General features: G+C 35.9%; 2 protein-coding genes across 7 annotated transcripts in view; both read left to right on the top strand.

The window, feature by feature from the left end:
- Positions 1–1105: 1105 nt before the first annotated feature.
- On the top strand, positions 1106–5817 carry rbm8a (RNA binding motif protein 8A). The gene is made up of 6 exons (XM_073872510.1): positions 1106–1260; positions 1934–1993; positions 2082–2159; positions 2241–2375; positions 5241–5379; positions 5481–5817. Exons 1-6 carry the CDS (start codon positions 1194–1196, stop codon positions 5524–5526), a joined length of 525 nt encoding a protein of 174 aa, XP_073728611.1. The 5' UTR covers positions 1106–1193; the 3' UTR covers positions 5527–5817.
- A 980-nt stretch (positions 5818–6797) lies between these two features.
- otud7b (OTU deubiquitinase 7B) overlaps positions 6798–12783 on the top strand; it is a 50510-nt gene continuing 44524 nt past the window's right edge. For 4 of the 6 annotated variants that reach the window (XM_055211209.2, XM_055211212.2, XM_055211211.2 and 1 more), the window contains exon 1: positions 6799–7030. Coding sequence is in view for 1 of the 6 variants with exons in the window: in XM_055211214.2 (XP_055067189.2) it covers positions 7000–7030 (31 nt within the window). In the remaining 5 variants the exon portion in view is untranslated. Of the gene's footprint in view, positions 7031–7088; positions 7266–12783 lie in introns of those variants that run through there. The other 2 variants (XM_055211214.2, XM_055211210.2) reach the window with 2 other exon arrangements.

Raw genomic sequence — 12783 nt, forward strand, 5'->3', positions numbered from 1 at the left:
TGGGAAACAAAATCTGAAGCAAAAAAACAGAAAAAGGTTGAAGATGATTTCTGGTTCCCAGAATGCTTTGCATGAGGCTGTTATTGTATGGTTTTATTCTGTAAAGATAAAGACTTTTGGGGATGTCTCCCCAATAGCTCAACCAAATGAGTGGCAGGCATCAGATCAGGAGATTGTGGGTTCAAATCTGGGGTAGGTAGGGCAGCAGTGAAATTGGCTTAAACTTTGCGTCATTTAGAGTTAAAAAAAAGCTTTAATTCATCTTTATTTTACTATTTTATTTTTCTGTTTTTTTCTTTGTGCTCTTTTAAGTTCCATGTGTAACAGTTATGATGTTGTGTTGGTTCAATTGTTTTCTAGCTTAACATCTTTCAGCATGGAAATAAATATTATACTTCGATATTTTCATTTATTCGTTATGTTCATTGTCATCTCTGAGTCCTGTGTTCCAAAAGTTTCCATACATATCTGCTACATTGCATTCTTCAATTGCATGTCCTTTCGGCTTCATGGTGTGCTTGCAGGAGCTTTGTTGCTTGGCCCTGTATTGCTGCTTGCAGCTATATTTTTTTACATTTTGTTAAAGGGCCTAATAAAGACTTTAAATTAAAAAAATATATAATTTTCTGTCCATTATTTCTTGGTTTAGGTATTAAGGGTTCAAATTAAAGTAACTTTAAAAACAACAATAATTGTATATTGTATGAATAAATATTGTAATTTATTCATAATTTTATTAAAAATAATAATATAAATATTAAAAATATATAAAATGAGGATATAAAGTTGCTGGGATGTAAGATATATAGATAAATATTAAAATAAAAATATAAATAAATTAACAGAACATGAAATACAAATTATAGACAAGGATAAAGGGAAGTGAAATACTATAAATAGGCTAAATGTATTAACAAACATTTCAATATAATGCATTGCCAAAATTTCACCTAAAATAAAAGCATTTCACTGAAAGCATTTTAAGGTTTAAATGCACACTTTAAAATGTTTGAGATTTTAAACAGATAAGGCCGCATATATGGCATAAGATACATTTCTGTTCTCCAAACACTAGAGGGCAGAACGTTCGAGCAGCGTGTTACGTACACAGACAGACTGACAGACGAAGAAGACACCGTGCTGCATTGCCTGTTTTGCGCACGCGTAGCTGCATACTCACGCACACAGGCATCATGGCGGACGTGTTAGATCTTCATGAAGCGGGAGGTGAAGACTTTCCTATGGACGAGGATGGTGATGGTACGATGTTTTATAATTATTAACACGGGACGTAGTCGTGTTAGCTATGTGTTGTAATTTTTCTGAGTGGCAGATGTGAAAAATCCTCCCGAGTTTTTCCGGTAGGCCTGGTGCAGTTAGCACGCGTGCTAACAGTTAGCCGTTTCAAACAACTCGCGCGCACTAAAGAAAAAGCCGCTGTAAAGATGTAGTGTTTGGTTTAAATAAGTTCAATCTTTTAGTTTTATGTGTTTAATTTTTGGTGCCACAAAGAAGAACCGTAACATTTTAATTTGTCTCTTGTAGTTTCTGTTTGTTTTTTTTGTTCATTTTATTGTTGTTTACACATTACAACGATGTGAACCATCAGCGTTTTACCATTAAAAACCAATACAAAATCTATTTATCAAGCTTCCTTTGGGTCTTTTCCCGTAGAATTTAGTGGTGTTCTTTTGGTTTCAATGCGCCAGAGGTATGTTGGTAAATGTATTGATTCAATGAAAACGAATGGCCCCCTAACATACTGGTAGTGTGTTGGGGTCTGTTAGTGCCACCAACACTAGAGACCATTATTTCCATTTAAATCTATACATGTATTAAAATATCCCTGCTTTCTTTTGCTTTAAGCATTATTTGTATTTGATTTAATGCAAATACACTGTAAGATTTACTCGTTTTACTGTTTACCCTACAGAAAGCATTCACAAGCTGAAAGAGAAAGCCAAGAAGAGAAAGGGTCGTGGGTTTGGATCAGGTAATTGTTTCCTCTTCAGTCTTTCCTTACATGTTTGTAACAACTCAAAGAATCACAAGTTAATGCCATTTGCTCCTTTATTTCACAGAGGAGGGAGCAAGATCAAGAGTCAGAGAGGATTATGATACAGTAGAGCAAGATGGAGATGAACCCGGTCCACAGAGATGTAAGTATATCACCGTACAACACAGCATAAGGCATGCCATACTCAAAGTGAATTTATTGTAAAGGTTTTGTGTTATTGCAGCTGTTGAAGGATGGATTCTCTTTGTGACCGGTGTACATGAGGAGGCGACTGAAGAAGACGTCCATGACAAGTTTGCAGAGTTTGGAGAAATCAAGAACTTGCATTTAAATTTAGACAGAAGAACGGGTTACCTTAAGGGTTAGTCAACAGTTTAAAATTCTTGGATTGTTTGAATCAATTTAATTAGTTGAATGTGATTCTCTGTTGTTTTTGTTCATGGTCTGTAGTATTTAAAATAAACTGGAGCATTTTGAATAACCTAAGTATTAGGGATGCACCGATAGGATTTTTTTGGGCCGATTCCGATTTAAACAGACAACTTCTGGCCGATACCGATATTAAACACTTGTATACAATACTATACAGTTGGTCTATTAGCTAGTTTATTTCTGCATCAAATTATTTTTACTGAACATGGATTGGATCTAATTAACATTTCAACTGACCAACATAATAAGAGAGACACAAATTAAGCTAAAACAAATATAATAAGACAGCATGACAACCTTCAAAGGTGGTTTTTGCTATTCAGCATTGATTTTATTAAAAACATCAACTCATTTTTTACATATAATGGATTTCTTTATGCAGTTAATTAATAAACAATCGGTATCGGCCTTTCTCGTGCTATTGCCGATATGCCGATGGTTTCAAATTCATAAAAAATCGGCCAATAAATATCGGTGGCCGATACATCGGTGCATCACTACTAAGTATAGTTAAAGATGCCAAGGTTTAAGGCGGTTTGGCTCAGCGTGACTATAGGTAAATTTAGTGTGCCTTAGGACAGTTTACCAAAAAACGTATGATGTTGAACACAGAAGATATTTTGATAAATGACAGTAAGCACACAGTTGACGGTAACCATTGACTTCCATAGTAGGATAAACAAATTCTTCGAAAGTCATCAATGATCATTTGTGACCCGTGCTGGCAAATTGAGTTGGAATGAGCAAATTTTCAACGAGTTTTATATTTTAAGGTTCTCAAAAAATGGCAGAGCCACACCTGTTTGAAGAGTCAGCAAAGTTAATTTTTTAGGGTTCAAAATCACTGCATCCACAGCTTAAACTCACTGGAAAAACTAATTAATTTGACGCACACACAAGGTCAAAAACAATATCTATAGGAAAACGTTAAACCAAATTTTTTTTATTGTTTTTTTGATTGACGGACAGCTTTAAGATAAGATCTACTGTAGACAAGGATCTAATATAATGTTACACATTCGATTTTTTCCTCCATCATTTAACCAAACATTCGCTTAAGACATAACGGATTATATCTGCATGAATTCTTGTCAAACAGAAATTGTCTAAACGAACTCGGCGTATATATGTATATATTGGGCTTGCGCACTAACGCATATGCTTCGTATCTGTCTGTCAGTGCGAGGATGATCGCTTTCCAGTCTTGTCACTCTTAAAAACATTAATCGGGTACTGAATTTTTTATCTCTTTTCATAACTATTTCAACATCAAACAAGTTCCGCACTTTATTTTCTAATTCCTGCATGTTTTAAAATAAAAATATCAGACGCGCATGTGGGTGCACGCATCTTTGTATTAAAGGGACACAAGGCAGCATTTTTATGTTAATAAATCATCTTCGTAAGTTGGTATATGGTTAAATGACTCATTACATGACGAATGAAGACTCTCTCGCCTGCCCCTACCATCTGTAGGAAGAATACCCCACTTGCAAGTTCGCTGTATCCGACCCGGTGTCCTTCAGTCTCGTATAGTCTCAGATATAGAACGCATTTACTCCCAGACACTAGGGGGAGCTAGTAGAGAAATAATACTCAGACTTGCCTTGTGTGCCTTTAAGCATTTAGGACAGTACACCTTTTAGAAAATGTACAAATAAAGATAATTTTAGATTTTTAATGACTTTTTAGAGCATTGAAATCGCTAGATAGATGCTTTATGCACTTATTTTTATAAAAACCTCAATTTCGACCAAAACCGACATTTTATACTTTTTTATTTCGCCTCTAGTTCAAAATCAGACAGGACGCATTGCGACTCATTCTGCCAGCATGGGTCACATTTATCAAAATATCATCTTTTTTTCATTAGAATTAAGAAACTCATACAGTTTTTAAGCAAACATGAAGATGTAAATGATGACAGAATTTTCATTGAGTGAACTATCCCTTTAAAAAGTTAAGCTATAAGAGAAATTATTAAATTGTTCCACTAGGTGGCAGTATTTTAAAGGGAAAATACAGGATTTTTAAATCCATTGGTCACCATTAAATTACTCACTTCATCAGTTGTGCTTCTCGGTTGTTTTGTATTCGGGCATTGCTACAATTGTATTGGTCTGTATTCAGACTAGATTTTTTCCATAACCATGTTTCTTTCAGCGTTTTAGTTTTACTATGTTTTTTTGTAGCGTTATTAGCAGTTGCTGCATAAATTGTGTAAAGAACAATCTGGTTAAAGTTAAACATTCAATTGTATATACTGCATGAATGCATTTTGCATTGTTAAGAGGTTAACGTGCAGCAGGCCTACAAAACAATAAAATAAAATGCAGACATTCGAGAACTGTCAATGCAACGCTTGTGTACCAGTATTACTTTAAAAATGGATCAGGTTCTGAAAACCCAGTGGTTCTCAAACTTTTTGGCATGGGCCCCCCAAAGAAAATTCATGACTTAAAACAATCTCAAGCTTGGAAATTGAATTAAACATATTAAATTGTACAATGTATTGCTCTTGGGTTTGATTACACAGAATTAATGATAAATAAATGTATTTTATAAAACAGGGTGGCCGCTGCCTTATCCAATTGCTAAACAGAACAATGTCATAGATGTGTTTGTTTCGTGACGCATCTTTGCAGTTACGTTTATGTATTTGTGCCGTTCACATTATTAAACCTCATATTTTCTGAACTGTTTTCCAACCTAGTAATGTGGCATCCCTTTAAGGTCATTCACATCAAGTTTGGTATATTATCCTGGGATATAACAAGACCTTGTTTTCCATAGGGTTATGCGCTGGTGGAGTATGAGACGTACAAAGAGGCCCAGGCGGCAATGGAAGGACTGAATGGCCAAGATCTTATGGGACAACCAGTTAGTGTTGACTGGGGCTTTGTGAGGGGACCCCCAAAGAGCAAGAGACGGTAAGTTAGTTTCTAATGCTGTTAAAATGATTTACACACTCCGTCTTTCTGCTACATGTGCTAATAAAACATGACTAATGGCCTAATGTGCTTTCCTCTAGGGGCGGAAGAAGGCGCAGCAGGAGCCCCGACAGGCGGCGTCGTTGATTTCGTTTCCTTTTATTTGTCTACAGTGTCTATGTCCCAGCTTGAGTCGTATTATATATTCTTAAGACTGTTTGGCATCAGATTAAAAGTGTGCATCCCTACAGATTTTAGTTTTTTGTTAATTGGTACTCAGCAGCTGTCTGTATGAACGAAAGGCACTGCTGAAGTATGTTGAAGTTGTAGGTTTTTCAGCATTTTTTTTTTCGTACAAAGTAGTACATGTAATTCACTCAGTGAAATCTGTTTTATGATTGGTTATTTGTACATTTCCAATAAATTAATTTGAATTTATGTACTTGGTCCTGCTTTGCTTTTTTAATGCCCACAATGTTTGCCGGCTGCGGTTTTCAGCACTTGTATTGTTAAAAGCATCATACTTCATAATATGTGGACTTTATATAAGCAAGAACAAAATTACTGTTACTTATTATTAAGCATATAATGAAGCTTTAGCTGTCTGTGCACTTACATGTGACATTTGTGGTTTTTTGGATGAAGATGGAATTTGCAATATATATTTGTTTCAAGAATGCATTATTATTTGGTGTAATTGATGTGCTTATGGCATAAGTACTTATAAAGAATAATTAAGCTTAATGGGACAAGTTAATTTTAATAGCATCGCCTAAGATCCTTTAAAACAAAACTATTTTGCCTGATTTAAATCAACAATACTTAGAAAAATGGTTTATTGAAATTGATAACTTGTAGCTCAACTCGTAGAGGATAAGTACTAGCAACAACAAAGTCATGGGTTTGTATCACATTCATAAATGTTCAACTAGTAGAGCATTGCCTTAAAATGGTGAAAAGGTTGTAGGTCTTATTGATGCATATACTGAGAAATGTGCATACCTTAAGTTGCTTTGGTTAAATATGTATAGCTTTAATGCATTGCAATTGTGTTTATGTAGTTGATATATAAAAGAAAAAACTTTTGCAGATTGACTTCTTAACCTTTAAATGTCAAGCTGCGGTCATGTTGACAAAATGTGGAGTTTATACTGATGTAATTTTTTCCAGCAAATGACATCACAACCAAATTCCCTCTCCCACCTACAGTTTAATTGCTTTGTCACTGTCACTCGGGTCAGATGTGCGTTCACTGGCTTCTAGAACCGATGCCCATCATGTACAATGTGGCTATCCAACCAGCGCGTAATACTGTGTTCCCAAGGGCCGAGTTAAACCGGAAACACCTCCTGTTATTGGCTCAAGTGAGTGTCTGTCAAACTCAACTCTCGTTCTGATTGGTCCGAAAGGCCAGTAGAGTTTCCTTAGATGGGCGGATTTGTAGCGCCTCGGTTGACATTGTTGTTGTTGTGGGAGTAGGAATGTAGTTAGTCGTCAAGTCTTTCCAAGACCAGAAGTGAGACGTATTTTTTCCAATTATACAAACCTGAACAACAAATCACCCCAGAGGAGGACAACGCCGTGACGATTTTCAGCGAGCAGAAAGAGCGCAAGAGAGAAATGAGAGAGAAATTCCGCGAGGCCGCTCGAGGTAAGCGCGTAACTGCATTAGCTTTAGCTGCGCGAGCCCGAGAAAAGCCTCTCGAGCGTTTTGTAACGGAACCGGGGTCGAGTTACCTCAGACACCCAGTTTATGTTCTGAAAGATAAGTGTCCGTTATTCGTGTCATATCTCTGGTTTGACAGAAAACGAGCTTTTTTTGTGGAAAACTAAAAGGGACTAGAATGGAAAGTTAGGTTGTCTTTGAAGCTGGACTCTGAGGGACGGTAAGCGGTTGACTGACTGTCCTTTAACTGCTCAAACTGGACAAACTAGCAGTTATGCAAGCTTTAAAAGTTAATGTAAAGCCCAGTAAAACTTACAACTTGTGTATAACTAAACTTGATTCTTAGTTCGCTAGGTAATGCTATATTGAGCAGCACTAACTTTTGAGACACTGAGTGTCCGCTAGCCGAGCAGCTAACTAACGTTAACTGGTCAAGCATTGACAGTCTGACAGTAGGATACATTATTATGTACATTTAAAGCTAAATGTAATTAATAATTGATAAACGTCAATTAGTTATAACATATTATATCTGTCAGTGGATGTTGCCACTTATTTTAGACCAATTATGAAGGTGCATCACAAATTAATTGGGGTTTGTGGTCGTCTACATACTAAATATGCTGACCTGTGCCTGTGTTATGTAGTATGTGTTTTATTTAGATATCACATGCTGTAGTATTTACAGTGCTGCTTGTAGTGTAATTTGTGTCATGTGCATCCTCGGGTAATAAGATGGTATTGAGCTAAACGTTGTTTACTTGCATAGTACACTGAATTCAAACAAAAGTGGTCTTTGATATTAGTGTTTACATATTTTGGGTTAGTCTGATGATCTGCTTTAAAGGTGCAGTGTGTAAATTTTAGCGGCATCTAGTGGTGGGGTTCCGAATTGCAATCAACGGCTTAGTCCACGGCTCACCCTCGCTTTTGAAACACATGGAGAAGCTACGGTAGCCACCACCGGACAAACATGTCATCGTCGCCGTCGGAGACAACTAAGCAAAAAAATGTCCGTTAAGGGCTTCTGTAGAAAAATGGCGACCTCCATGTAAGGGGACCCTCGGTGTATGTAGATAAAAAGGTCTCGTTCTAAGCTAATAAACACATAATGTTTATTATGAAAGTTCTTTATACACCCCTGATAATATAGTTTTGTATATTATTTTGGATTTCTGTCATAAGATCCTTCTAAAAATTACACACTGCACATTTAAATACGAATTTAGCTGAAATAATTTCTAGGGATGCACCGATATAATTTTTTTTTGGGCCGATACCGATTTAAACTGACAACTTCTGGCCGATGCCGATACCGATATTATACACTTGTATACAGTACTATACAGTTGGTCTATTAGCTAGTTTATTTCTGCATCAAATTATTTTTACTGAACATGGATTGGATCTAATTAACATTCAACTGACCAACATAATAAGAGAGGCACAAATTAAGCTAAAACAAATATAATAAGACAGCATGACAACCTTCAAAGGTGGTTTTTGCTATTCAGCATTTATTTTATTAACAACATTAACTCATTTTTTTTTTTACATATAATGGATTTCTTAATGCAGTTAATTAATAAACAATCGGTATCGGCCTTTTTCGTGCTATTGCCGATATGCCGATGGTTTCAAATTCATCAAAAATCCGATACATCGGTGCATCACTAATAATTTCATATAAGTTTAATCATGTTATGGTATCCACCCAATGACAGTTCAAATGATGTGTAATTACATATTACACCCATAATTTTGTCTTAACTCATCTATAGTATTTTCCATTGACCTACATTTCTGTGTCAATGTTTGTTACAGACTTAATATAGTTAAAATCTTGGCATTGTTCAAACCTGTCCTGCTTTTTGTTCTTCATTATTCCTTTAAATGCTGGTGACTGGGAATTTAACAGAGCTTTTGGAGGCATCAGCCTGTGTCATTATTAAACCCGCTTAAAATGAAAGCTATGGGCACTTGCTGCCATGGCTTGGATCACTACAACGTGTGGGTACGGTTACATTCGGTCCTGAATTATTCAGCTCTGTATTTACAAGCTCTTTTGTCACGTTGTTTAGTGAAGGCAGCCATCCCCAAAACACGAAAGTAGGACATGAAAACAAAGTCTTATGTTTTTGAGCTACTGTAACTTGTTTTTCTCTTATGTGGACATTGAAAATGATAGTAAGCCTTTAAAGTTTTAGTAGCTATAAAGTGTTTCTGACAAATCGGCCTCGGTATGATTTAGTGTTTTGCATTTAGTAACATCTTTAGTTCTGTTAATCTAGATTTTAATGTTCGACAGCGCGTATTCGGACTGCTAATACTAGTTGTATCGAAGTTGCTCTCAGCTTAAGGCCTACACTGATGCTGACTGAATGGTTAAGAGATGTCCCAGCCATATTGTTTGTTTTTACCTGGCTTACCCCATTGTGCAGAGTCAGGAGCCACCCAGTATTGCAAAAGCCTTGTGTATCACCCAGAAAAGTCTTGTTTGTTGTTCGTGTAGGTTTTACAGTAAATGGGTTGAAAGTTAGATGATCTTTGGAATTTTTCTCTGAGTCATACTCTATATACAACACACCTGAAATAGCAGAAAAATAAGGAACTGTTACTTAGGGCTGCACGATTCTGGAAAAATGACAATCGCAGTCTTTTAGTTTTTAAAAAAAGGATCACGATTCTGAAGGCCAACTAAACAAAATAACAAATTTACCAAAGACAAAATATAAATTGCTGCCAATTCTTTTGAAATGTTGTTTTTTATATATATTTAAAATTTAAAAAAATTAATGTGAAGCAGGCACGTGCACACATAGACATCAAAGGGGGCTTGAGCACCTGCCCTTTTTATTCCTGAAGAAAAAGTGCCCTTTTTTTCTGGGGTGCTTTTCTATTTATTTTTTAATAATATGATCTTTATTCATATAACAACTGATGTCTGTCTGTTTCTTGTGTTTTTTACTTGGTACTTATTTAATTTAACATGAATTTGTTCAGGAATCATTTAAATGAGATTTAAACGCTTATAAAAAGAAAAATAGCGCTATTTGTGGTACACAAACGGTTAACGATGAGTCCCGCCTCCAAAACTCACATGGCTAATATGATTGGCTTTACCTTTCCTAAGTCCCGCCTCTCTAACCTACTCCGCTTTATGATTGGTCTTGTCTTTACTCGTGTATGCTGCAGTGCATTCACGCTTGTAAGAAGCGCCAAAGCTCAGCCGACGCGATGTGCATGATTGCAGGCAGCTACCGGTAAGTGTGTGAGGAAGAGCATTATTATATTAACAGTTTTATGCACAAAATATGGGACACGTTCTTACACATAACGATTCAGGGACATTGTTTTCCACGACAATCCCATATCAACCTGAAGAGTTGCAAACTTACAACAGTATAGAGTATGTATGTAGTTTAAACAGACTGCTCATAAAAAAAGAAAGCACAAACAATAAAATAATTGCTAACTACAGTAGTAAGCTTTTTTGTTTGCGTTTTTTGTAATAGCTGTTAAATAAGTAGCCTATAATGTGTTTAACTGGAGTGATGTAGTAAATTGGGGAGAAATCTGATGGTTCAGTATTTTACTTGCCCAGTCTGAATTTTTACTGACATCACCAAAAAGTAAATATAAAATAGCCTAATCTATATTTGTTGTTTCTGACATGTGTAACCCTAATAAATATGGAACCTAAGATTAAAGGTGCCAAAGGATGTGTTGCCATAATATGTTAAATTGTTCTTTGACAAAGAAGGCACTTTATTAAGTGCAAAAATTATCCAGAAACGTTTTTACATGTCCATTTACAAGGCTAGAATTTGTCATTTGAACGAAATGGTCTATTTTTGCCCTATTTAAAAGGGTCATGATGAATAATAATGTTGAGCTCTGCTCTGAGGCTCATGCCAGAAGCTCACATTAGTAAACAGACGTTATATTTTGAGCCCTTATCAGACAAAAATACAGATTTTGATTAACAACTAATTGCAAACTAATAGAACTTCAGCTAAACGCTAGCATATAGGATTTATTGGCATGTAGCACTACTCAGCAGTCACAATTTTGCTTTTAGCATTTTAACAAATTTGTAATTAATGTGTAATTTAATGTTTTCAAAACATGCACATTGTGTAATGGTTTCCTTTGCTGCTCTATTAACCTAGAATACTAAGGAGACCATGGTGTCTGTGTGAACTGATTATTTTGTAGACATCTTTTGAAAATGAAACAATTGCGTGAGTTTGAGAAGGATACAATTAATTAACTTTTTAAATAAATTTTAAGGAAGTCAGAATTGCGTTAATATATATACTTTTTTGTTTAAAAAAAGAAAAAAAATACATAATTATGAGAAGTGCCCTTTATTTCACTTGAGCCCCTGCCCCTCAAAATGTCTGTGCACGTCCCTGATGTGAAGGATAATTACGATACTGTGTGGTTGAAAAGAGCTGTTTGAAACCTATACATCAGGGTTTCCCACACTTTTTCAGTCTAGGACCTATCTTTAGACCCACATTTTATTTAAATGTAAGTTTTGGTAGAGTATTTCTTTCCTTAAAACAAAGCGAGAATAAAGAGTAAGCATTTTAAATTAGGGATGCACCGATCCGATATTCTGGATCGGTATCGGGGCCGATCCGGCATTTTTTGCTGGATCGGATATCGGACTAACAGGACCGATCCAATTCCGATACTGCGCATTTCACATGGTTGTCACTGACAAGCGATTAAAACGTCAAAGTATTATTAAAGCACGACAAACGTTTTTATGCACTATAATCAAAGTCATCTTACACTCAATAGCTTCATGTGAAGGAACAAACGCACATTTAAAAATATTCATGTTCACAGAAACACTGTAACTTACTTGCAAACTGAGTTAATCCACTGATGAGAAGCGGACGGATAAAAACGCGCCATTCAACACAGGCACACACACAATAACACACACAATAACTGTAACGTTAGGCTTTATTAAAGATCTGATTTCATAAAGTCTCAGTAAGCTGTTGGATGGATGCAATTCAATACGTGCTGAGGATTCACAGGTGAAGCGGACGGATGAAACGCGTCATTCAACACACGAACCCTCAATAACTGTAGGTTTTATAAAGTCTCAGTAAGTTGTTGGATGGATGCAATTCAGTATGTGCTGAGCACACGATGCATCAAATCTTTTTGTGTTTTAATAGTTATGAACTGAGCTTTCCATTGCGGAGGGGCGAGGATTCCCATGCGAGTGTGAGGACGCTTCTAGAGCATCAATGCTGCACAGTATTGCGCAGAATGCGCACTCAATATGATTTAGGCGCATCAATTCTGCACCCGAAATGTGCATAAAAGGTCCGGTTAAGTGCATAATTCCCAAAATAACCATCTGCACACTAAAGCTTTTTTACTGTGACTTTTTGCGCAATTAAGGAAAATATATTTAGCATACTTATTTGATCAAACGTGCCTATTTTATTTTCTCCTAAACACTGCCATGGTTAATAATTACTAATGTTCTTGTAACTTGTAAATCATTTTAAATTATTGGTTTTTAATTTAAAAGTATAATTATATATAATATAATTATATTATGCTAGATTTAGACATTTATATAGTGTGTGTGTGTGTGTGTCTGTGTGTGTCTGTGTGCGTGTGTCTGTGTGTAATTTAAATTGCTCAAGAAAAATACAGTAGTATCGGATCGGCAGGTATCGGAATCGGCCGATACTCAGAATTCG

The sequence above is a fragment of the Misgurnus anguillicaudatus genome, chromosome 10 (assembly GCF_027580225.2).
Source record: "Misgurnus anguillicaudatus chromosome 10, ASM2758022v2, whole genome shotgun sequence".
NCBI lineage: Eukaryota > Metazoa > Chordata > Actinopteri > Cypriniformes > Cobitidae > Misgurnus > Misgurnus anguillicaudatus.